The sequence below is a fragment of the Rhinichthys klamathensis genome, unplaced genomic scaffold (genome assembly GCF_029890125.1).
Source record: "Rhinichthys klamathensis goyatoka isolate OS25496 unplaced genomic scaffold, OSU_Roscu_1.1 h1tg000270l_1, whole genome shotgun sequence".
Classification (NCBI taxonomy): Eukaryota; Metazoa; Chordata; class Actinopteri; order Cypriniformes; family Leuciscidae; genus Rhinichthys; species Rhinichthys klamathensis.
Genome location: NW_026606790.1, coordinates 1,277,396 through 1,304,216, shown reverse-complemented (window position 1 = coordinate 1,304,216; position 26,821 = coordinate 1,277,396). Strand labels below are relative to the sequence as shown.

The window sequence follows — 26,821 nt, the reverse complement described above, 5'->3', positions numbered from 1 at the left end:
AACGCTCTTAATATATTACGTCAAAAAATAGATGAAAATATAATGCACTTTTAAAAACATCCTTGCAGTGGTCTAGACTCTAGTATTTGCACCCGTTTGTTTCAGTTGAATCATGTCTGGCGGCGTACAATTGGCTAGGTGGCGCTGTCACAAAAAACTAATGTCCTAGAAATGCGCAAGGGGGTAATCCATCGACCGGAAGTTGAAGCCGGCCGGGTGCCGCCCGGTGCCGCCTTGTTGTAGCAGAACTTCACTTGCGTTAGCATTTCCATTGACTCCCATTCATTTTTGCGTCACTTTGACAGCGAATAACTTTACATCTGAGGCGTTTAAAGACTCCATTTGTCCATTATTTATTTCTAAAGAAACACGACAATGTATAAAGGGCTCCATTACCTTCTATGTTACACTATGGCCCCGTAGAAACAGATTTAGTAAAAATAGGCTAACGATTGCGTCATAACCACTCGACTCTCTGTCGCGCTGTACAGAAGTTACCGTACAGACAGGAGGAGAAGCTCGCAGGCAATCGGGGGGACGTCCCGTCAAGGGAGAAGCCCATAGATAATGAGTCCATAAAAGCAACGGAATTCTTACTCCTGCTCACTCACGCCAAAGAACTCTTTGCTCAAGTTCCCCGTCTCTGCAAGATTAACGTTGGCAGTTTTCACGCACAGCTACTAGAAGATTAACGTCTGTCAGACAGGTTGCTCACGTCATCAAGCTTAGTTTGAGTCGGTCTGAGTCTGCGCGTCAGGAACGGAAGTTCTCAAAAATCGCTAAAAGTGGGCTTCAACTGTCTCAACTGAGTTCCAATGAGATCGCTCTGTCCATTTCTTTTACTGTCTATGGAAATGTGGTCCTGAAACTGCATCTGCATGCTCTGTAGGCAGGTGTCTGGATCTTTGTAATGTCAAATCAAATGTAACAATTTTTGGATTAGAACAATCCAAATTAGCTATCATCCCAAGCTTTTTAAAGAGGACATTAAATTCCTTTCTCTATAATTATTAAGATATGGCATTAATAAGTTTCTGTTACAAGTTAAAATAACTTCATTATAAAATTCTTCATCACGTGACTGTTTTCTTTCTCAATTAAGTCGGATACCTTGTCACAGTACACATTCTCTAACTACGTTAAAACATCACACTTGTTCTTTGAATCCGATAATTCAAAGGAGTTTCTGGAAAGAAGCATCTTGGCTTATTATTTTTCTGCATATATAACAAAGTTTTTTATTTTAGAAATAATTAATGTAGGCTACCTACGGTTTTTGATTTGGGTGAATCAAATGAGATGGATATGTTAAAACTGCTAACTGGCCAGTTTCGTCTTCATAAATGTAAAGTTGATAACTGATTAAAACCACGCTTTTTTAACATTTATTCATTTCCATTTATTTTATATTCAATTATCTAATTGCTTTTTAATAGACTATCTCTGTATCTTGTTTGAAAATGTACTTTATTGCCGTGCTCTACCTCGAGTTTCTTGTGATTTTTGTGATAAATATCCACTGTAATCTTTATGTTCAATAAAAAAATAAAATAAAGATTAAATTGCGGGCGGCATCTTCTGGGCAGACGCGGAAATTCATTTGGCGTGCGTGCCACTCACTTGAAGGCAAACTTGCAATCTTTAGCCAAAAAAGCATAACGGCTCAAACTAACGCTGCGGCTTTGGGGGTATGCAGGGAAGGAGACAAGAGGCCGTTTTAGGGTGTGCCTTCCAATGGCTTTTGGAGGAACTATCCGACTCACTGCTGACATGCGCCAGACGCCGCTGCCCGCTGCCATGACAACGTCTAGATACACACGGACACACGCACTACCGTTAGCTGCTAGCAGTTTCAAAGAAGGGAACACTTGTTTTGTCATTTTAAACGCAAAGTTATTTTTACGTTTTAAAAAGCTCCTCAAGTTTCAGAGTATTTTCGCTGCATAACAGATCCTATTGTTAAACAGAAAAATGTCCGTTCCTCACAAAGTTGGGACAGTGAAATCTAAACAGGTATGTTAATGCAAATTAATAACTAATTGTTATCTACTATTTAAACTGTACAGCTTTGTCGTTTATTGTTATTATGAGACTACATTTTCTGGCTTAATCCATCACTTTCTATCTAACTTATAACTTTAAAATTTTCATTTTAAAACTTTAAGGGCTAGGCTTTCTTAAGCCAGCATCTAGTTTATGCACTGTTGTCAAGACCATACGGTTGATATTTTCTCTCTTAAAATGCAGGCAACAAATGTTAACACCCAGCCAAAGGCACCTGTGGCAAAGGTTGTCAAAGCTGCTGGAAAGAAGAAGGTAACGTAGCTTTCAAATCACTTTTCATCCAGGTAGAACTGAATTCATTGTCACATATCTTTCAAAAGGATATTGGGCTTTCAAACCTCTTTTGTCGTGTAGGATGAGGAGGAAGCAACAGACACAGCTGAAGGAGAAGAATGGATGCCGGGGAAGACTCTTGTGAAGCCTCCGGACCAGCTGGACTTAACTGAGGAAGTGTGTAAACCTGGAGAGGACCTGTGGTCTGACCCTGCTAACATAATGTCACATTATAGTGATGTTGGGATAATTATTTATACATGTTTCTGTTTCTTGTGTTCATAAGGAGCTCAATGAAGAGATTACCAGAGTACTAACAGCAAACAATCCAAATGCTCCACAGAACGTTGTCAGATACGGTTTCAAAGTAAAATACTGCTGCATCTCTAAACTTTTTGAAATAGTGATCCTTAACCATGATGATTTCTAGTCATCAGCCTAACAAATCACTAAAATCTGTTGTCTTTTTAGGAGGGTTGCTATAAACCTATCATCTTTGTAGATCAGATGGCTATTCACTTTGAACTAGAAGGGAATCTTGTGCACAAGGAATCTGATGAAGGTCGGAGATTGATGGCTAAACAAGCTGAAAGGGAAGATGGCACAGGAGCCGAGAAGCTAGACAATGTGGCCAAAGCTGGCGAGAAAGAGCGGAAACTCACCAACCAGTTCAACTTCAACGAGAGAGCCTCTCAGACACTAAACAACCCTCCAAGAGTGAGAGGGTTACGTTACTGAACTTTTATGCCATCTGTTTATTACCACGTAGTCATTTAGTAGATGGTTTTAATCAAAAGTGATTTGCTGTACAGGTTTTAAAAGGGCAAAATGGTGATTGCTCATAGCTTGTAAGACTATAGAAAGACTTTGTTAGGGTTTCTGCATTTTCAGTTTATGCAAAAGCCACTGGTTTAAAAAAAAAATCCAAATTATGTTTTGCAGGATATAAGTTGTCAAACAGAGCCTCCTCCTCGTGCAAACTTCTCGGCTACAGCCAATCAGGTGAGAAAATCTTTGCCTTTGCTGGTAAATGATTTTAAGCAACTTTTTTGTGCTACACCTGCAGTACACCAGCACTATGTTTATATTATGGTGAATACGGATTCGTAAAACATCAGCAAACACTGCTCTTTCTGCAGTGGGAGATCTATGACTTTTACGTTGAGGAACTTAATAGGCGAGAGAAAAGTAAAGAGAAGCAAGAGGGCCAGGTCCTACATAAGGAGGAGGACAAAAGCAAGAAGAAAATTATTCAAGCAGAGACTCAGGTAGCTAAACAACAAATGATCTGACACAGATTGTAACCAAGTACATACACAATAATCAAGAAAATGACATGTTTATTTAGTTCAATAGTGTAATTGATTTGTTTGAAGGATTGAGTTAAAGGGGGAAAAAACATGTTGTGCTTATAGAGTGATGACATAACCCAACTAGCTCATGCGGCCAAGATCATTGAGCGTATGGTGAATCAGAATATATTTGATGAGGTTGCACAAGGTAATTATGAAAAACATTTATTTTTACTTCTACGCCCTTTATTGTGGATATCTGACAGATCGACAGATATTAAAAAGTGTTCAAAAAGAGAGCAATTTTCTGATGTAAACAGCTTTATATCCAAATCTCAGATTTCATGTACTTTGAGGATGCAGCTGATGAATTTCGAGGAGAGAAGGGCACTCTTCTCCCGCTGTGGAAACTCCAGTATGATAAAGCTAAAGGTCTGTCTGTGACTGCCCTCTGCTGGTGAGTTTCATACTTTTTAAAACAAAATGCACGCTTTTAGTGTTTTTTGAGTAAAATAAAAAGCACTTCTTTTAATGACATCTGTATTTGTTTATTTCTAGGAATCCTAAATACAATGATTTGTTCGCTGTTGGTCTTGGGTCATGTAAGTTTGCTATTTACTCTGTAAGTAAACCTTAGACAATTAATCATTTGTAAAGCATTTGAAATGTGTTTTATCTTACCCCTCAAGATGAATTTACCCAAGAGGAGCGTGGCATGCTTCTCTTTTACACCCTGAAGAACTCTAGTTACCCAGAATTCATCTTCAACACAACCTCAGGCGTAATGTGTGTAGACATCCATGAACAACTGTCCTACCTAGTGGCTGTGGGTTTGCATGACGGTTGTGTTGCAGTCTACAACCTGAAGAAAAAGAGTGATCAGCCCACTTATAACAGCACAGCCAGCTCCGGGAAACACAGAGGCGCTGTGATGCAGGTATGGATGAGGATATGTCATGGGTAAAATAATAACAGTAAACCATCATTATTCATTGCCTACTGTATGATATGACAATGGAGCTGTATATTCAAAATAATGGTCAGAATAGAATACTATTCTTACTTGTTCTGTTATATCCAATGCAGTATTGTATACTGTGCAGTGTGCAAATTTTCTTTATGCATAGAATTCCTGGATAACCTATATTTACCAAAATGTGGCGTACACAGCCAGAAAAATAAGTGCACTCGACTTGACTTGTGCCACACATAAACAAATAAATATCAAACTGCAATTTTTAATATAATCTTATGATGGAATTTTACACAAAATTAGATAAAAAAAAATGTCCCTTTTATATACAATTCAGCATACTACATTTTGAATATCAAATGTGAGTTTGTTTTTAGAATTTTCTTTCATGTAATGTTACGTCTGTAACGTCACTCCCATAATGTAAAATTAAAGTGTTTACAAGTAACAAGAGGGCACAAAATGTTCATTGCATGTTACATTTATACACAAGTTACATTTAAAAGTTAACATTGCACTGAAACATTTGGACATTTTTGGATCAACATTGTAGGCCTATGTGTAGCATAAACTTATCCTCTAAAACGTTATGGAAGTTAGTTACTTGGCCCTGGAATTCACAGACACATTTAACAAGAGGCTTCATTTATAGAGCTTTGCTGTTAACGCTAAGTGTACACAATGCTCTGTCATACTCTTCTTGTTAATCAGCAAATTGCCAAATGATAAAATTTTGTTGAAAACTTGGATCTATCTATTCTCTTTTTTGCAAACAGTAGAACACAGCCATTTTAAAAACTGCTTGTATTGGCTCACACCTTATATAGGATGTAACGAAACAGAAAATATCTATAAATAATATAATGAGTGTGGTTACATACAATAAGTATAGAACTGAGGTAAACATTTTAAGAACATTTTAAGAATTTTGCCTTTGCATGGAATTGGCCATTTATGGTTGCATAATGGTTACATAATGTACACTATTTTTAAAGCTACTGTTAAAATGTTTAGGATCAGTTAGATTGTTTTTCTCTGACAGATTATTTTGAACTTTCAATTCATCAAAGAATACTTAACAAAAAGTATCATGGCTTCCACAAAAATATTAAGTAGCACAACTGTTTCCAACATTAAGTATATTTCCACCAAATCAGTATATTAAAATGATTTCTGAAGAATCATGTAATACTGGAGACTGGAATAGTGGCTATTAATGGCTGTTTCATATTTTTCATAATATTACTGGTTTACTATATTTTTGATTAAATAAATGTTGCCTTGGTGAGCATAAGAGGCTTCTTTCAAAAACACTAAAATATCTTACCGACCCCAAAACTTTTGAATGTTAGTGCACTTAAAAATAGATACAGATTTTTATCCAGCTCTTGTTGTGGGAAATAGTTTTTGTGTTTCATTGTCTTCATTATAGGTGAAGTGGCAGAAAGACGATTTGGACAGTAATCACAACTTCATCTCTGTGTCCGCTGATGGACGAGTGGTGTCTTGGACTCTGGTAAAGGTACAGAAGGAAATATCTAATAGTTGATTCTAAAACAAGTCATTATTGTAAGAGGTTAATTGATGCCAATCATTTGGATTTCAGCATGAACTAGTCTTCACAGACATCATCAAACTCCCAGCCACGGACAAAGTTCCTGATGACCTTAAGGATGTCATTGCTACAGGTATGAACCACATTACCACTGGTCAGGTATTACACCTTTTAAGTATTTAATACATTAATTCTTCTTCACACAACCAATTTGAACACAATGATGTCGATAGAAATATGTGATGATGATGTGAGTGGGGTTTTTCTCTCAGGATAAGGACAAAGGCTGTGCTATATGTTGTGCCTTCAACCCCTTCAGCTGTGACTATATTTTCAATATAGTACAAGCAATGTAATCACAGACACAGAAATCAGCAATAATTCACTAATAAAGCAACTTTTCCCATATTTAATGCGGATAAAATGCACACATGTAAAGATGTTTTTTACGCCGTTCTGCACATTAGCATTTACATTTTGTATGACAGGGTTTCATTCATGGTGATATTGCACCTGTTGAGAGTCGATGATAATTCATTTTCACCATAAAAAGAATGTAAATGACTTAAGTTAAATGTTTGAATCTGGTTTTAGCTTCTCGCCAGTTCCATTTATTTTCAGATTGTTTTTTTAGAAATCAGACAGAACAGAAAGAAACTGTTAAAATGGCTAATTGAATAAATGTGCTAATGGTGTAAAAAAGAATTGCATGCATTAATGTATTATCCTCACTGAAGATATTTTGTTTGTGTTTCTAGCTGGAACATCTTTGGACTTTCATAAACAAAAGGACTACCATTTTCTTGTAGCCACTGAAGCTGGAAAGATTCACAAGGTAATTTATATTCCATATATATATATATATATATATATATATATATATATATACATGTATATTCCGCATTAACAAATGCCCTGTGAACATTTTGTTCTCTGAAGATCTTCAGTCTTGAGTCTTCTCATTATTCTTCTGTGTTTGAATCTGGGAGTAGTACCTTAGCTTGTTGTGTTTGTGGTGGTTGTCTCCCGCTGGGCCGTCACTGTTTATATAATACCCCTGTCATCAAACAGAGATGAAGTGTTCTTATTGGCTGTCTGTCTCTGCACTGCTATCACAGCAGAACGGGCGGCACCAGCTAATAACATTCCGTCTCTGTCTCTCTTTCTTTATTTGTATTTTTCACTCTGCCGGCAAGGGGTAGACTAGCATTCAAACTATTCATTTTGACAGGCCAGACATAGTTTTGTTTCTCATATGTATGCTACGCTTTGTTCCGTATGGCTTATTTTGTTCTAAATTACAAACATCACATGCAAACACATGTTCTCCTTTTAAATTTCACTCCTACTGACTCCAACATCCCTCCACTTCTACAAAACACACTCACACACGTTTACTTAGCTATCTAAATGGGGACATTCCATAGACTTCTATTGTTTGTATATACAGTTAGTTATAAATACTATAACATAACCTAACCTTATCCCACACCCTAACCTTAAAAGACAAGACTTTTCTGACAATTTTTTTAAGACTTTACTAAGGAAATTTTATTTATTTTTAGACATGAATAGGTCCCCAAAAGGTGGTTTTGTCATATTTAGTTCACTTAGGAGTACAAATTTGCCTAAAAAATGTGATCAAGTAGGCACACACACACATTATTCTGTTAATTCCACTTATCAAACCAGAGGTATTTGCCATGTGCATGAATTACGGAAATAAGATTATTATGTGCTAATGCAACAGCCCTTAAAGCTAAACAGATGCTGAAGGATTTATGATTTATCTTCTCCCTGTCATTAGCAGACCTTCTCTGTCTGTAAGCAGACAGTCCTATCACACACTCCCAATGCCCATCTTTAATGAGAGATTTAAGGTCAAAGCACCAAGACGCACTTTCTACTTTTTGGCCTTTATATAAAAATGGAATGTCTCTACAAAATCAGTTGAGCACAGGTCAACTAAAGCGACTCACTATCAGAACGCTATCTGATGTTGCTTTCTGATGTACTGATACTTACTAAAACCTGCTGTCCTGTTGTACAGCCGTGGCAAAAAGTATTGTCAGTGACAAATTTTGTTTTGCAAAGGTCAGTATTTGTAGATAATTTTTTCACATGTTTTTATGGTATACTGGAAAATAATGATAAGCATTTTATACGTTTTTAAAGCTTTTATTGGCAAAAAAAAGTGTCAATATTTACAGTGTTGATTCTTCGATTCAGATTCTTTATGGCAGGGGTTCCCAAACTTTTCCATTCCAGGACCAACCTAGAGAAGTATAATCTATCTCAAGACCCACCAAAATATTTGAGATTAGAAGACAGTTGACATTACTGTAAGCTTAATTTTAATCAAAAGTTTGATATGACAGAAATCGAGTATTTAATAAAAAAAGAACATTTTTTTTAACATAATTTAACTGTAAAATTTCAATGCTAAAATTTACGTTGTAATTTCATTATTTACAGACGGTAAAGAGTATATGAAATATGGAAACATGCTCACTCCAGTCTGGTTATGATCTGCTATAATCTGTATAGAACCGAAAAGGTAATATTGGTGCCGTGACCCGGATGGGAGTAAGGTTTAGGGGGGTGAGTGTAATGGAGGCCAGCTAGTAAGAGCTGTGCGAGTAAACCACGCTGCCCTGGCCTCAAGAGTCACACTAACGACTGACGCTAGAGGCCGCGATCTTCAGTCCTTGTTAGCGCGCCCACCTCCCATGCCAGAAACGCCGGTTTGAATCCTGCTTGGAGTGGTGCGAGTAGAACCGGAAGGGTTTCATGTACATGTGAAATACTTTTTACAGACAGTTGAGTTTCCGTTTGTGTTTGTAGGTAGCCAAATGCACATGTAGGAACAAAACGACACACTAATTGTGATTGGAGCGAACGAGTTCTCATTAATAATGATTTGAGACCCTGAAAACAATATTTAGTCGCACACCCGTGTCTCAAAACATGCTGCTCATATTTATATAATTAAATCACTGCCTTTGTAATTTGAAAATCGCACTAAGCAATATCACAATTTCTATTTAATGTTGGTATATCGTGCAGCCATAGACTGAGGGCTAAAACCTCAACTGTTTGTGTGTGTGTGTGTGTCAATCATTGAAACGTAAATTTAGCTGCAGCCAAGAGACTTTGCGCGACCCAACTTTTCCCACTCTGCGACCCACAGTTTGAAAACCCCCGCTCTATGGAATTAAGAGCCCGGCACTCCCTTGGATGAAAAGCAACCCCACACACGGATGGTCACTAATTCTAATTCACTGTTGGGATGACACTGGACTCATGGTAGCATTCACCTTTTCTTCTCTGGACAATCGATTTTCCAGATGTCCCAAACAGTCGGAAGGGGGCTTCACCAGAGGAAATATCTTTGCACCAGTCTTCTGCTGTCCAATCCTAGTACTTCTGCAGAATTTCAGTTTATCCTTGATTTTTGTCTTGTAGAGAATTTAGCTGCCCTTCTTGACACCAGACTGTTGTCCAAAAGTCTTCGCCTCACTGTGCATGCGGATGCACTCACACCCACCTGCTACTAATACTGAGCAAGCTCTGCACTGGTGGTGACACGATTTTGTCGTTGAAACCTCAGGAGGATTCTTGTTCCTGCGGGACACTCTAGGGGCCCTATCATACGCCAAGCGCCAAGTGCGACGCAAGTGTTTTTTGCTAGTTTCAGCCCGACGCAGTTATCATTTTCACATCCTGCGCCACGTGCCCTGTGCCACATTGTTTAAATAGCAAATGCATTTGCGTCTATTTATGCGCCCATGGCCGTGCTGGTCTAAAAAACGAGGTGTGTTCAGGCGCATTGTTGGCGCAATGCTATTTTGAGGCAACTGAAATAGACTGCACCATTGACCAACAAAAACCTGGTCTAAAGTCAATGGCGCAATATTTTTTTTGTTATTTAAAGAGCGTGTTGGTTATGTGCGCCTATAGGCGGGTCCACAACAGGCGTACACTCTGCTTATTACACACACAGGGATACATAAAGATATGGTGGAATCCGGCTTGTCCCGTAGATGGTATGCTTCCACGCTCTAATCTCGTCCACGAGCAGATCCGTTTGCGCTCTGGAGATTCGTTCAGTCAGCAAATTTCGCTATGTAAATAGCAATCCACCATGGCACGAGCGCAACTGGATTTTAAAGAGAATGGGAGATGAGACTTTGGTTGGTTTATTTCATGTTATGCCCAAAACACACCCATTACTCATTAAGAGAATAGGGACAAACCTTTTAGACCATGCGCCGCGCGCGCCGACCATTTTTCTAAAAGTGGATTTGGGCTCGCCCTAAGTGCAATTGCGATCTGCGCTTTAGACCATGCACTTAGATAGTTAAAACAGGGCCCTTTGACGTCCTGACGCCTTCCTCACTGCAATTGAACCTCTCTCCTTGAAATTCTTGATGAGTGCAATATTATTTGCAGCAACATTCTTTAAAGTGCAATATTCTTTTCAGCAATTTCCTTGCAAGTGAGGCCTTTTTGATGCAAAGCAATGGTAGCTGCATGTCTTTGTTTGGACGCAACCATTGCTAACACAAGATCACAATGATTGGAAGGGATGCACGATATATCGACCACATATCGATAACCGCCGATAAATGATCTTTTTTGATGTTATCGGTCAGATAAGAAATTGGGCCGATATATCAAAGCCGATAGATATTATTTACTTCAGTTGAGAGATGCGCGCTGTTCGCCATGATGGTTCTGAATGATTGGATTCACTTCGAAAAGGAAGATACACTTCAGTGCAACATGTGGAGCACAAATCTGTCACATAGGCTTCATAACATTATAATAAAAACACGCAAAAGAATGTTGTGAATTGTTGTTTGGCAGTGTTTCAGCGCGACGAGCGCGTTGTGGCGGAATGAGCGCGTCTATGGAGTTTAGCCTTCATGACAAGCACAGTCAAGTTCTCTTGAGCATTCGCAGCATTCTGCGCCATTGTAAGTTGCAATAATATATTTTGTGTATATATATATGATTAATCTAATATAGGATGCGTTTGGTTGAGTTAATGAAGGGTAGCGCTTCATTGTACCGGTGGTCATCTTTGCTGTGATCATCTTAGCGTTGCGCAGCTCAAACAGCAATGCACATTTATAACTATAATTGGGACTGTCATATACATGCCATTTATAATGAGAACACTATTGTAATAAAACGTTGTGAATTATCTGTTAAGTTGCCGTTTCAGCGCGTTGTTGTGAGAATAGCGCGTCCAGAACAGGGATTAGCCTACACATTACCAGCACAAGTTTACGCAGATAAGTCGTAATATAAAGTTGATGTAATATAAATATCTGATTAATCTCACATATGATGCGTTTCGTTCGTGGATTTAAAGGTGACCTATAATTAAAAATTGAATTTACCTTGGTATAGTCAAATAACAAGAGTTCAGTGCATGGACATGACATAGAGTGAATCTCAAACTGGACTGTTTTCGCGTTCGCATTTAATTCACGTTTATGAAAAACACCCCTGAAAAACGGTCGGTTCTCCACACAATACCGACTGTGACGCAATAGTCGAGATCATTAGTATGTACGCCTCCAAATATTTGCATAATGCCAGCCCTCAATGCCAGGCGGAACTGCGCAGCCGAAGCATGGCAGTTGCTCAGTGTGGATGTACACATGAACACAAAAGTATTTTTTAGTTCCTTCATCTGAGCCTCTGAAGAAACAATGGGTTAATTTTATTTTCTCTGGAAATTTCCAAACATTTCACCGACGGTTTCCTCAACTTGGGCCAATACAGAGCTGGCCTCGGATCGAGCTACCAAGCAACACTTTCTGATGTTTAATTGTTCAAGTTCAGACAGGTAATCTTTCTCTCAAAATCGTTCAATACTGTTTATGCATCAGTAAGTCAAGCCAGTGACTAAAATATCAGCTTCACATCGTTTCTTTTAGTAGGATGAAAATAATCGTATTTAAATTGTGAACAAATTATATACAGAAAGCGATCAAAGAACAATCTTTCCACACAGCGCAAGTTTATCTGGACACTTGCCAAACTCGTTATGAAATCAATGACGCACGTTACTGCACAACGAAGCTCTTACTGTATTTACATCATCGTGTTTGCATTGGTGAAAGCCTTAGAGAGAGTGCAGAAACTGCTTTGCAATGATAAGATCTTCATTCTCGCGATCAACACACTGTCATCTGCTTAATGCTCATCACGGCAACATTTTTTGTGATGGGAATAGATCTAAATACTTTAAAAACATCTCATGTGATGGGAATAAATCTAAATACTTTAAAAACATCTCACGATTCGTTAATCTCGATAGCTGTTATAGTAAAAACGTATAATAGCAGTAGTAAAAGTATTCGGGAGAGAGTTTCACATGTAATGCGTAGCTATTTCATATGCAAGCATGTCAGCCAATCACAGCAGTGGCCGCGGTTACACTGAATCTCACAGCAGACACACCCCTTCAAACAGAGTGTTCAAATCAGAGGCTAAAAGCAGGCTAGGAAAAATGCCATTGATTTCTAAATTATGATTATTTTTTATCTAAAAAACATACTAACATTATGAGGAATGTTACCCAGGAAACATTATAAAATAATAAAAAAAAACATTCTAGGGCACCTTTAAACAACCTGCTAGAAAAGTTCTTCAGTTTCCCGGTGCTCGTTCTCTTCAGCTTCAGCGCGCGCAGATTAAACAACAATGCAAAACATTAAAAGCTATGATTGGGACTGTCATACAATTATAGTTGTATTCACTATTGTTATACATTTGTAAATTCTTTGGGTTTGCATTCTTCAACAACCGTTGAGTTGATTAACCTTCTAGCAAAGCGATTCGGTTTAACGTTTGTTCTCTTCAGCTTCAGCGCGCGCAGCTCACACAGCAATGTAATTTGAAACAGTAACTAAGCTATTAAAGATGTATCAATGTAATATTAAAAATGTTTAATTTTTTTCAAAAACATTGCGTTATAATTAATAACTAACATTATTTTTTTCTTATTGTCCGTGCGGAGGCGATTCCATTTTATTGATCCATGGGACATGCATTTTGTTTCTTTATATGCAGCCCAATGTTATCCAATGACTTGTTTGCATTATTTATGTATTTTATTTTTTGTTAAGCAATAGATTTTTTGATAACACTTTACAATAAGGTCTCATTTGTTAATGCACTAGCAGAGAGCAATAGCCTTTGTTATTGTTAGTTAATAAAATATGTGCCTTCATGTTAGTTCACAGTGCATTGACTAACAGATACAACTTTCTTAAAAATGTTTTATAAAATTGTTGGGTCATGATAACTAATGCTAACAAAATTAAACCTTATTATAAAGTACCATTTTTTAATAAAGAAAGTTGTCCATATGAGTGTAAAATTAATTTTAAAATATAAGGAATCTTACACTGCTTCAAACTAGGCTATACTGTATTGTATAGGTTTGATTTATTTTGATTTAATGGTGAGACTTTTGTTATACAGGCTATCAAAGTATATACAATTTTTAATTTAGATTTATCGGCCAATATATCGGTTATCGGCTTTCAAATGTAAAGAATTATCGGTTATCGGTATCGGCCAAAATGTTCATATCGGTGCATCCCTTATTGGAAGCACTTTCTCCTGACTAGTACTTGTTCATACTTTCCCATGTGGTGATGATGTGATTAATGAAATGTTGTTAGCTGGTGAAATTAGTGTTTTTGTGAGAAAGTTTGGCCAATGAAGCTTTTTGCAATTATTTAAAATGCATCTGACAACTCTGCACAGTAATCTAAAAACAATGTGAATCAACACCACAACAACTGAAGATGCAAACTTTGCAAAGCACACAATTTATGTCACTGCCAAAACTTTTAGGCCCTGTCCACACGGACACGGGTATTTTTAAAACCGTGACTTTTTTTACGCGGTTCGGCCGTTCGTCCACACGAAAACGCACTGAAACCGAACATTTTTGAAAACCCCTGCCAGGGTGAGGATTTTCAGAAACGCCGGTTACAGTGTTGTCGTGTAGACAGTGAAACCGGGGTTTTTGCCTTGCGATGTCAGAGTGTGCGCCGTTATCTGCTGTGTTTGACATGAGATTTGCGCTTCTGATTGGCCAACGTGGCTTTAGGGTTAAGGTTTATATCGCCGCCTGCTGGCGTGGCATGCTCTTGACCGCGCTTGATTGCATGTTTTTACGTTTTCATGTAGACGGAGACCGAGCATGTGTGGACGGGATTTTTTTTAAAACGCTGTAGGAAAAACTCCAGTTATAAAAATAGCCGTGTCCGTGTGGACATGGCCTTAGAGGCCATGGTAAAACAGCAACAACTGCTCTGGTTTTGGGCATATTGTTAGGAAGTATCATGATTTACTAAGAAATGTATGGCCAATTACATCATGGTTGGCGCTTGGCAGATGGTCAGAAAAAGCAGAAAACATTGTTATTCTGCCCTCGTAAAAGAGTTCCCCTTCTTCAACTAGGCAGACAGATGACTCCTTCCACAAGAAAGTTGAACTGAAGCATGGATTTATTAACACCACCACTTCAAATGCAAGTGGAACAGAGTAAAACTGAAATACAGAAAAAGGGAAAATAATTTACTAAAGACTGGACTGTACATTAATAATTGAAACAGTTTGCTTAAAGTATAACTAAACATAATATACACAATAATAATCTAGATACATGTAACATCGTACTGAAAAGTCTCTCTTAAAATCAATTTTATCCTAAAATTACTGGCACTAATTCCAGACAAAAGATAAAAAACAAGCTTCTAGGAAACGCATTAATACTTACGGACAAAGCTTCTATAAATGATTTCAAAGATGATGAAGAGATTGAGCTGCTTTAACCGTGTGACTATCAGCATCAACTGATTAAGCAAGATGGCTGCAATTAAGGTCAGAGGTTACTCTCTGACAACATCAAAAACATACATGGACTAGCACCATCTAGTGGTTCTAAAAAATAAACTACACTAAGAACAGTACAATTGTTGAAGAAATGGAAGTTGAATCCAAAACCCAAAGAAAGTACTGCTGCTGATCATGCCAGCTCTGTTGTAATGGTATAATCTCCACTAAATGGGGATACTATACAAAAAAGGATGTTAAAACATGCTTAGATCTTTTGCCTGCCAACACAAGGTTAGGCCATATATGCACCGCAATGCAGTAAATGCGCATCTCCAATTGGACTTGTGCATCTCAAATGATAGCCTTGAAAGAAGAGATAAAAGATTCATCTTCGGATATGATGGACTACAATAAGCAAGCCAAGTAAACCAGAAACTAAAAAAATCCAGATGGTGTAAAGGTGAGCTAGGTTTAATCTAAATCTAATCTAACTCACTGTGGATTCGCTGATGTTTTAAAGAAAAATAATTGTCATTACTTCTGCAAGAGTGCCGCTGTACAAACCAGCATTTAAAAAAAAAATGTAAATGTAAACAATAATGAGTGTATGTTTGTCTTTCACAGGGCTCCAAATACTATTCTAGCAAGTTCCTGGAGACGTATGATGCACACTTCATGACAGTTAGTCGTGTGAGGTGGAATCCCTTCCATCCCAATGTCTTCATCTCCTGCGGCTGGGACTGGATGGTGAAAATATGGGATCAGACAATTAAGTATGAGCACCAGTCCCTACAGCACTATATCTACTGGCAGCATAATTTAGGCAGTAGCTCTCCATTAAGCTTAACAGCAAGCAAGCTACAGTAGGCTGGCATTGGTATAAAGTAGTGCCTTACAAGTCCGAAATGCCACCAAAATAAATAAAATAAAAAGCCCCCCAAAAGATATGAATTGTCCCTCTATGAGTTCTTGGTAACACTTTACAATAAGGTCTCATTTGTTAACATTATGTTAGTTAATGTATTAACTAACATTAACTAACCATGAGCAATACATTTGTTATTGTTAATGTTAGTTAATAAAAATCCAGCTGTTCATTGTTTGTTCATGTTACTTCACAGTGCATGAACTAATGTTAACAAATACAACTTTTGATTTTAATAATGTATTAGTAAATGTTGAAATTGACATTAACAAAGATTAATAAATGCTGTAGAAGTGCAGATCATTATTATTTCATGTTAAAGGGTTAGTTCACCCAAAAATGATAATTCTGTCAGTAATTACTCACCCTCATGTTGTTCCAACCCCGTAAGACTTTCGTTCATCTTCGGAACACAAATTAAGATATTTTTTGATTAAATCTGAGAGCTGGATCACTGCTCCATAGGCTTCTCTGTAATTGAAACTTCGGCCAATAGTGAGCCTACGCTCTGACGTACAACCCAGAAGCACTGCGCTGTTACACTACGTGAACTCACTCAGAGGCTGACACAGAAGAAAATGAATAGTTGAATAAAGTCGTTATTTTGGGGGGGTTTTGCGCACAATAAGTATTCTCGTCGCTTGATAAACTTATGGTTGAGCCACTGTAGTCACTTGGATTATTTTAAACATTGTCTTTACGAACTTTCCGTTAGTAAACAAGTTTGGCCAGCAAGTTTCAATTACAGAGAATGTAATTAACTAATGTAGTTAACTAATGCTAAGCAATTAGTTAGTGTAGTTAAGCAATTTAACACAAGCCACAATATATTTTCATGATTTTAGCACTATTGCAAATGTGATATTAATTTTATACAACAGTTGCAATTTTTAGACACAATATTGTCATTTAAACTGTTTTGTTCTATTTTGTTCAACATTCACACTTGAATCACTTACTAACACTTGCCTCCACCTACTGGCGGTTTTAGTTGCATACGTACTGTATATAAAAAACTATAATATTTTTTATATAAAGAACTCTGTGTTGTTCCAAACCTGCATGAGGTTCTGTCTTCTGTTGAACACAAACAAGGATACTTTAAAGAATGTTGGTCATCAAACAGTTGACGGTAGCCACTGACTTCCATAGTAGGAAAAAATATACTCTTTTGTGTTCAACAGAAGAAAGAAACTCTTGGAACAACTTGAGGGTGTGTAAATGATGATACAATTTTCATTTTTGGGTGAACTATCCTTTTAATTGGTGTTTTTATATGCAGTATCCCTAAACTGCCAGCAGAGAGCTCTTGTGCTTTACAACAGGTCTTACCTAGGTCAGCAATGGATATCTGTCTGTTGTCTATCGATCTGCAATCGCAGAATAAGCAATTAGAAATGTTCATTTAATAGAAGTTGACTTTACGGTATACTTTTCCAATCATACTCAACTTCTGTCATATGAACATATTTCTGATTGCTTATTCTGCCATTAAAATAATTTAATACTTCAGGATGTAAAGCTCTATGGCAGTAAAACAAACCTGGATAGACAACAGATTTCACAAAAGATTGTTCAACATCTGTGACTTCATGCTTTTCACAGACAACAATTTTTACTTTCCCCTTCATCAGTTTGTAAAATCAAACACAAATACTTACAATGAAAGTCTACAGGGCAAGGTATTCCAGGGGGTTTAAAAGCTTGTATTATTGTTAAAACACTTACACTACTGTATTATATTGATCAAAAGTGACAGAAAATACATTTATATTTCAAATAAATGCTGTTTATTTTTCAAATGATCAAAGAATCTTACAAATGAAGTTCTCAGAAATGATATAATTGCCAGGTCTGGTGCTCAGACAAACGCCAGGAGATAAATCCATCTGTCACCTCAAACTGAGAAGCAGACTCCTTTCATTTGGATTATGTGGAACTATTGATTCAGACCCCCTTCACTTTTTTTCTTAGTGATTGTGACTGTCTTGCCCAGGGAAGTCCTGATGAGGTTTTTAAAGATGTCTCGCTGTTATATTTTACATCTTTGGACATCAGTTACTGACAACTGACAACATTTAACAATTAGATGAATTCAGAATGGGAGCAATGTAGTTTCTGTTAAAGTTTTGTTTTGACTGAGTAGTAGCTTATCTGAAGTATTCTTCATACATGTCTATGCATGTCTCTCACAGGTCTCCCATTTTCACTTTTGAACTGAAAACTTCAGTGACAGATGTGGCCTGGGCTCCATACTCCTCCACTATCTTTGCTGCTATCACCAACGATGGAAAGGTAAAGTGTCAACTGACTACTCAAATACAAACACAATGGTAAAATGTGGCTTCAAACTCTATTTTAATAATAATAATAACAAAAAATAATAATCCATCCATCCGTTCGCTTGTTCTAATAATAACAATTATTAGAAGGCCCCTTTACTAGCCTCACTAACACCTCCTCCTGAAGCAACCGATTTCCAACCGGTCTCAGTTTCAGTGAGTTAAACTTCCTAACTGTCATGGCACACAGTGCACGTCTTATTGTCTGTCAATTGTGCATAAAAATCAACAATCAACTTTGGAGTGTGCGATTCACACACGGGATATTCACACACACGCCCCCTTATGAGGGAATTTAATGTTAATAAAATACAGTAGCAGGCTGACAGTGGGACGTCTTTCCAACAGTGCTTGACTGCACCTGTAAGCTCCAGCACACACAAACATTCACACTCTGCTTGTGTGAGTCAAAAGCCACGACATCTATCCTGTGGCCCATCATTAGCAATTAGTCTCAAATCACACAGCTGGTCTCAAGCACTTGTCTAAGGCTGCTTCAGGCATCACCTGTCAGTCTCGGCATCTCGAATGGTTTGAACTGCCGCGCCATGGCGGCTTTTGCTGTTATTTGCTAACACCGTTAATCCGACAAGCTAAACTACACCTGCCCTCTAAAGGAAGCCCATTACAGCGTGATCCAATAAAGACCACACTCTGTTCCCCCAGCAAAACCAAACAACTCGAATGCTGATTTACAGCCATTCCAATGGTACAATGTGTTTATTTATTAACTTACTTTAATTCATTTATTTGTATTTATTAATGTCTGGAAGAATATCCTGTGCTGTTTTAGATTGTTATGTAGAAAAACAAATTGTCGGGTTGTCGTACTCTAGAAACAAACAATAATGGTAAACATACATATAACTCATTCAATTAAAAAAACATAAAACCAAAAGTTTAATTATTAATCAATATGATGAAAATAATTATAATTATAATTATAATATGAACATGGGGGGAGGGGGTTATACTAGTCAGGTCCTGACAGAAACTGTTACTGTCGCAGTGTGGGTTTTGTGTCTTGTTCCTTGTTCTTGTCTGTCACGTGATTCCCTGTTTGTCATGTGATCCTGCCATGTGTCTTGTCATTTGTTAATTGTTTCCTCAGTGTCCACAGGTGTTCCTTGTCTTGGTATTAGTCTCCCCAGGTGTCTCGGATTTACCACGCCCCCTTGTTATCTTGTTTAGCTTGTTTGTCTGTGTATTTAAACCTGTGTGCTTCAGTTGTTGGTTGTTGTTGCTTGTAGCTGTTTTTTTGTTCCGAGTTCATGTTCTGTTGTTTTGCCCTGGATTACCTGTTTGTTTATTAAATTAGTACTTGCATTTGGATTCTCTCTGCTTCATTCCTGCCTAATAGTTACTGTTGCTGTTATCATTAATGTAATAAAAAATGCAGAAATGTCATCCACTTAGAATAGTAGATATGTCCTCCAATGGAAACTAACTAAATAAAGTAAAACATTTTCAGCCTAATTTTTGTAAAAGAACAAAAGCATTCAGGGCTTGATTAAAACCATTACATAATGACAACAGTTCAATATATGTCAGGAGCATCATGTGTGCTACCATCTGCTCTATTGCTCTGACATTGATTTTAAATGTAATCCTACCTGATCTGGCTTGCTTTGGAGTTCCTTCTGTGTGATTTGATATATGCCAGTATAGCACTAGTATTGCTATGGGCCCTGGGGCCTCATTTGTAAAACGCTCCTACATTTGGTCTAAGATAATTTTCAAATGTGTGTACTAGTGATTCAGAGAAACGAACATACAGTACGCACAAAAATGTGCATACTGCTCTCTTTCAGATGTGAAATCTATAAATCGCAAATGATCTTGACATTGTGTGCACCTGAATGGTTTGAATGGCTTCAAACACCCCCTAATTAATATCATTAGCATATACTAAAAGAGCACCAGACAACGTCCAAATCTTTTTCTTGAGAATGGCGAGCAAATACCTGCAGTACTTTGACTCTCTGCCACAACCGGGACCGGACGTGGCGCTAAGCACTTTACCACGTCAAAGACCTTACCTTAGACCGTTTTTATAAATCTGAACGTTGTCTGGATTTTAGTGTTCGCACACTCTAAGATCAAATCTGTGCGTATGCACGCTTTATAAATGAAGCCCCAGATAGCTGCTGCCAGTGGGCTGCCTCAGCTATTTCTAAATGCCATAAAGACATTAATTACAGGCAAGCCTACAAAAATAAACATTGCTGACTGACATATCTTGAAATGACAGAACACAAACCAAAACGCTCAATTGCTAATCTTTAAAGGGGCTTCCTTCCTTCAAGCTCTTGGTGTTACTCCTGCAGTTACAGATGGCATCATTAGTCCTGACGTGGTGTGTGTCCTCTGCATCGCTGCGTCAGCTGCCCAGAATATCATCGGTCTGTTAAGATAGATTCGCACGCGCTGACTAATTATGAGCCAATCTGCTTGACAAATATTTACTAATGAGTAGCCAAACCTGTGTTCTGTGTCTCCAATCTCCCATCTCTGTCTTTCAGCTGCCAGAGCAGAGACCATGCTTAGGTGGGCAGCATGATAGATGATGAATGACAATGAGGATGATGGGAATTATAATCACCCATCCCTCACTCCCTCCTCTCTCTGTATCATTTGAATTTTTCCTAGTGAATATTGCAGAAGATGAAATACTGTCATCCTCAGAGAGAATCATTCTTAATCTGCATTTCTGAGAGACATATACATTTAAATATATTTTAATGATTTATTTAATTATACATTTAAATATATCTATGCTTGCATATTTATACTACCTCTCTATACATACAGTACTATCACACAATTAATACGATCCTCCACAGCAGATGGTCTGCATTCTTACACCTCCACAGTCACACGCATTCTTGTGCGTATACATATGAATATATTGAAATGCAAGTGCGCACACACAAACTCAAATGCATCTTAGGCTTTCTGACACTCAGAGCCAAAGCAAGAGAATAAATTATAGAGGTGCTAATGTCTGCTTCACACTGAAAACACAAAAACATAAACTGATGCCACATAATAATGACAAAGACTAAATCTTCCTGTTCCTCTTCTATTTTTCTCTCAGGTTCATGTGTTCGACCTCAACATCAACAAATACGAGGCTCTCTGCCAACAAAAAGTGGTGTCCAAGAAGACCAGGCTCCTGCACATCGAATTCAACCCTGTCCATCCCATCATCATCGTGGGCGATGACCGCGGCCATGTCATCAGCCTCAAGCTCTCGCCCAACCTCCGCAAGAAGCCTAAGGTAAGTGATGCACTAATATTATGTATAGGCCTCCAATGAAATCACATGCTTAATTGATCAGTGCTGTTTCAATCACTGCTGTGCCGAATACTTCATGTGCTGAATTGCTATATCTGCATCTTTGTGACTGTTAATCAGGTAGCTCCATCCCCAAACTCACGCCATTGGTTGAATCAGACATTTTGAATTTACACTTCCAATGTCTCTGCACATTTCAGCAACCAAGAAATTATACATTTCACCTTAAATGTTTAATGTACACTACTGTTAAAAAATATTTTGGGGATTTGGGGGCTAACTGTGTTTATTAGCCAAAACTTGACCCCTTGCTATATATGACCTAATTATCCTGATGAGATTTCCCACTTTCTGTATTTGCTGTAGTCTGTCTTTAATACATGCAGACCCTTTTTCCTGCTTTATTTTTTCTTCCACTATCAATTCACCTACAGTATATGTTATTTTAATTGGTTAGTGGTCTATAATGGATCAGGTTATTTTTGTTAATCTTGTGGCACCTGTCTGTGAAAGTACTCAGCGCCCACATATTATCATCTTTTGTGTTCTTCATAATTTCCGTTCTGCATTTAAATAAACCAACCCATTGACTGATCATGTATTGAGCCCTTTAGCTTATTAAGTAATATACTAAATAACAATGGCAGCTCGTAATTAAAAAATTTCGGCCTCACAGGCAAACTGTTGTCTGTGACAACTCGACTTGTGAAATGTTTGATTTGTTTTTTAGAGATTTCAATCGATGCCAGTGCTTAGTGTGCCATGTTCTGTTTGTGATTATATTTGATTGACTGAAATGGTTCATTCTAATGATGCACAGTGTCACAGGTTGAGTTGCTGTCCTTTAATGCTTTTGATAAGTAAGAAGCTGCCATGGCTGTACTTACCTGCTGGAGAACTGCTGGATTGCAATGTGTTTTAATGACTGATGAGCATCAGTTATGCAACGCATTCACTGTCTCCTCAAGTCATTAATCACCAGCTTTCCTCAACGTAATGTCATTATTACCTCTGAAAGAGCACACTTACTCCCCTGATGCAGTGGCTGATCTTAGATGGCTGGGCTAATGAATTTAAAACTGACATAAATTTCTGTTTTGCCTCATCAAGAGGCTGATTTGCATCTGATATTAGTGATAATTTTTGCACAAAACTAAACTGCAAAAAAAATAATAATAATTGTTTCCAAATAGTTTTCTCCCATTTTCTATTGTTCAAAGAAACTAGTCAGTTCCCCACTGTATTACAGATGATCCCAACCCCCAAAGACTAAGTTCTACATTGTGGAAGAGCAAATGTATGCAAATATTCAAAACTGTTCAATTCAGATAGTCAAAACTGCTAAATCAACCTATACTTCATTTCCCAAACACATTGTAAGTCTGTGTAAATTGTAGAGACCATTAGAGCCAAAGGATTCTGTGATGTACTTGTGCTTACGATGCTTTTGGTTAACTGTGATCTGGCTGATATATTGCCAGTTTTGAAGGCAAAACAGTTTACATTCTTTGGGAAGTCAATATGAATGGATTACTTATAGTTGTCGCTGGATAATGAGGTAGGATACATTATTTTAAATATATATTTTATTTTTATTTATGAAATTATTTGAAAAATCTTATATATATATCTATATATATATAAGATATCATGTTTCTTCATGAGCAAAAATAGAGGGGGGATGACACTCTTCACCTTAGTACAAATCAAATACTTCAAAATAGTATCACAAAATAAAGGAAACAAAAACATATTCTATAATACAGACCTTTATGAAGGACTGTGATGATATTGATTATTTGGATAAAGTGCTTGACCTTTTCAGGTTTCCAGTTGTGCTTATGCGAGTAATGGTCAATGCTCACTGAAGCCAGACATGTATACCTGTCTACATGTTAAAGCAATGGTGAGACCCATGGGGTGGCGTCTGAAACGGTGACTGAGAGCAGCTTGTTCCAAACTCAATAGAATCAGTCAGCTGTTCCCAGGTCAGGACACTATACCGACCCACACATATCTCACCTCACATGAGCCTTCAAAATGCTTTTTTCCACCATGTGTCTTTGTGCCGGTGACTTATCAATCACAGTATCCATAATAATCCTGTAGTCAGTTCTCTATTTACAGACTGTTTTAGATTCACTGCATGTATAGTCGGGTCAGTATTCTTTCCTGAGCCCTCAGTTTGCTGTCTCAGCTGCTGATTTATTTTCGAATCTATTTCGGTCCACAACAGTCTCAACAGTCAGCCACTTCTCAGAAAACTCTGCAGTTTTACATCAGACATTGACCACAATTACTATAAACATTAGAAATCCTCTTGGCAAGAGAGACACTTAAAAGCAATAAAATCTTCCTCTTCATTTACATAAGAACTCTCTGCTGATTCACAATAATCTGCTTCAGATGCCACATTCATTTGGAAAGGAGACTCATTTCTGCCACTTCATAAATAATTTCTATTCTGTATCAGAATTAATGAAGAGCTGTTTATATACTGTATACACACACACACACACACACACACACAACCATTTGGGAGTCTGTAGGTTAAAAAAAAATGTTTTGAAAGTCTTTTGGTGACCAAACCAGAATACTGACTGCTACTTTTGGCGCTTTTCCACTGCATGGTACGGTACGGCTCGGTTCGGTACGGCTCACTTATGGCGCATTTCCACTGCATGGTACGGTACGGTACGGCTCGCTTTAAATGGTACCTGGTCTGTTGAGGTTCCAAGCGTACCGTACCGATACTAAAATGTGACGTGAAAACACTACAGATCACTGATTGGTCAGACAGACAGAATCGTCACTATCAGCGTCATTGTATTTGCGACACGAGACACTAAACCCACTAGATTTAAATAGCCAATAGACAACAGCCACCGCTGTAGCACCGGTTTTAAAACTATTTGCTTGACTTGCTTGAAGAAAAAAGAAAAGAAAGAAAACTTCCATTAAAAAGAAATGGCGCTGAATCATGGTCAGTGGACGAAGTGCAGACGTTCCTCTCGTTGGTTGCCGAGGAGCGGATAAACTATAACGGTCTGACTATAATCCCACCCACTTTGAAGCGGTACTAATGGTGTGTTCTATTATTTATCCGCGTCGGAGTTCCGACTAGGAAGACAGACGTTGCCTAGCAACACGCACCAACACGCCCCCTTTCCTCGGATTTTCCCGCTCGGATTTCGGACAACCGTCAGGACACCGAGCAAGAATTCTGATACGGAATCCAAGATGGCTGCGCCCTGTGTGACTTAGTATGAATTGTTTTCTTTGTTTTTGGACCGCTTTGGTTGTTTAAATGAAGATTTTAATCACTCGTATTACTGCAATACCTTACTGCGTCCATATCACTGCCTGTGGGTATGGGAATCGGTCTTGTTGTGAGTGCAATATTGAATGAAGCCTTGTTTCAAACGGGTGTTACTAACGTGGCTAGCGTTGCTAACAGAAGATAAACTAAAACATGAAATAAATTGAAAATTTTAGAAGTTCAAATTGCTGAGTTTTGATAAGCGCCTGGTACTCGGCCAGTGCTACCATAGCAACAGCTTTCCGGGTGGCGTCCATGTTTTTTCTCCGACTCGGACACACAAAACATACCAGAACGCTTGAAGTGTGGAAATGGCGTCATATCCGAGGGCCGAGTCGGTTCGTTGACAATAATAGAACGCACCATTACTGCAGTGGAAAAGCAAACCGAGCTAAAGCGAGCCGAGCCGTGCCGTGTCGTACCAAGCAGTGGAAAAGCGAAGCGAGCTGAATCGTGCCGTGCCGAGCCGAACCGTACTGAGCCGTACCGAGCCGAACCAGCAGTGGAAAAGCGCCATTTGATATTGTTCAGTGTCTCAGGTGTTGAATATTTTATGTTCATTCCAATAAGACATTTGCTGAAAAAAAAGCATTTTTCTGAGTTTATACATATTTGTGCACCTCAAGGCTGAACATTTCCCAAGCTAATGAGGTCAACAAAGATGGTCTGAAGGTCTTCTTTTTTTTTTTTTGCTGTTATATACTGTATATTTTCCGCTGTTGAAACTAAGGCAAAGACTAGCATGAAGACAAGTTAAAAAAAACACCCTGTCTTTCCCTAAAAGTCCCTTTGATTGACATATCTCACTCTCTCAAATTTATCTCCCTAACAGCGCTCCCTGGTTAGGATTTGATGGATTCTATGAATAGCTGTAACCTTGAGCTACTTATTAGAGCTTATTGAAGATCCCTCCACTACAGATCTGCGGATATATGAACATTAGCATTCTGCTGAGCAAATTTAGCAGATGTTCTTGCAGTGATTACCAGACTCATGATTGCTGAAATTTTGCCTAATGATTGACAGGAACTGGAGAGTGTTTAATTAGTGCAAGGGAATTTCTCTTTTGAAAAACTGCTCTGGTCTGGTTTGGTTTAGTTCATTATGGTGTTGGTATGGTCAGCATACATAGTGATGTTTGATTATTCTCTTCTGAGGAAACAATGTGTCTCTGTAATCATCTCAGACAAATGTCATGCGAGATTAAAGCGAGTCTCTGATGGTGGTGTAAGCGTTTTTTTTCCTGCCACAGCACACAGAGGAAATAACACCTTGCTAACACTTCTCTCATTACCTCAGCCAGTCGAGATGGAAATGTTTAAATGAGAGCTTCACACTGAGAAGTGTTTGTGGTTGTTACTGGCACCCCTGGGTCAGTTCTCTCACTACCAGCAGCTGACTCATCTCATTCTCTTCATTTTTCTCTTTCGCTCTGCAGGAGAAGAAGGGTCAGGAGTTGCCAAAGGGACCGGAGGTGGAAATAGCAAAGATGGAGCAACTGTTGAGCTCGCTGAGATAACATGGCAAGAGTCATTAGAACTGAGGAAGAGTAAGACCAGGACGACTGCAAGTATATATATATATATATATATATATATATATATATATATATATATATATATACACCGGTTATTTCTGTCTCTTGAATCTGATTGGCTGGGAGTCTTTTCCAGCCGTGCGATATTTGCGCAGTAACAGCACTCTAACCGTTTCACCGTTTGTATCACTCTGCTTGTGGCGACTGTCATGGCGGTCGAGCAAATCCACCATATTTTTAATAACTACTGTAGTTGTGTCACGAAATGTAGTTTTAAGAGTTTCTTAGGCAAGAATGTAGTTATTTAGACCTCAAATATGTGACTAATATATAATCTTAGTGCCTATTTTACGATCTGTTGAGGCGCTTTCG

General features: G+C 38.1%; 1 protein-coding gene across 1 annotated transcript; it reads left to right on the top strand.

Moving 5' to 3' along the window:
* Positions 1 to 1,850: 1,850 nt before the first annotated feature.
* Positions 1,851 to 26,821, top strand: dnai1.2 (dynein, axonemal, intermediate chain 1, paralog 2). The gene is made up of 18 exons (XM_056268284.1): positions 1,851 to 2,013; positions 2,248 to 2,316; positions 2,419 to 2,514; positions 2,624 to 2,704; positions 2,809 to 3,054; positions 3,280 to 3,339; positions 3,477 to 3,605; positions 3,753 to 3,837; positions 3,969 to 4,086; positions 4,188 to 4,231; positions 4,319 to 4,566; positions 6,035 to 6,124; positions 6,209 to 6,290; positions 6,916 to 6,992; positions 15,653 to 15,801; positions 18,149 to 18,248; positions 21,393 to 21,575; positions 26,351 to 26,821. The coding sequence occupies exons 1-18, from the start codon at positions 1,972 to 1,974 to the stop codon at positions 26,429 to 26,431; spliced, it is 1,980 nt and encodes a 659-aa protein (XP_056124259.1). The 5' UTR covers positions 1,851 to 1,971; the 3' UTR covers positions 26,432 to 26,821.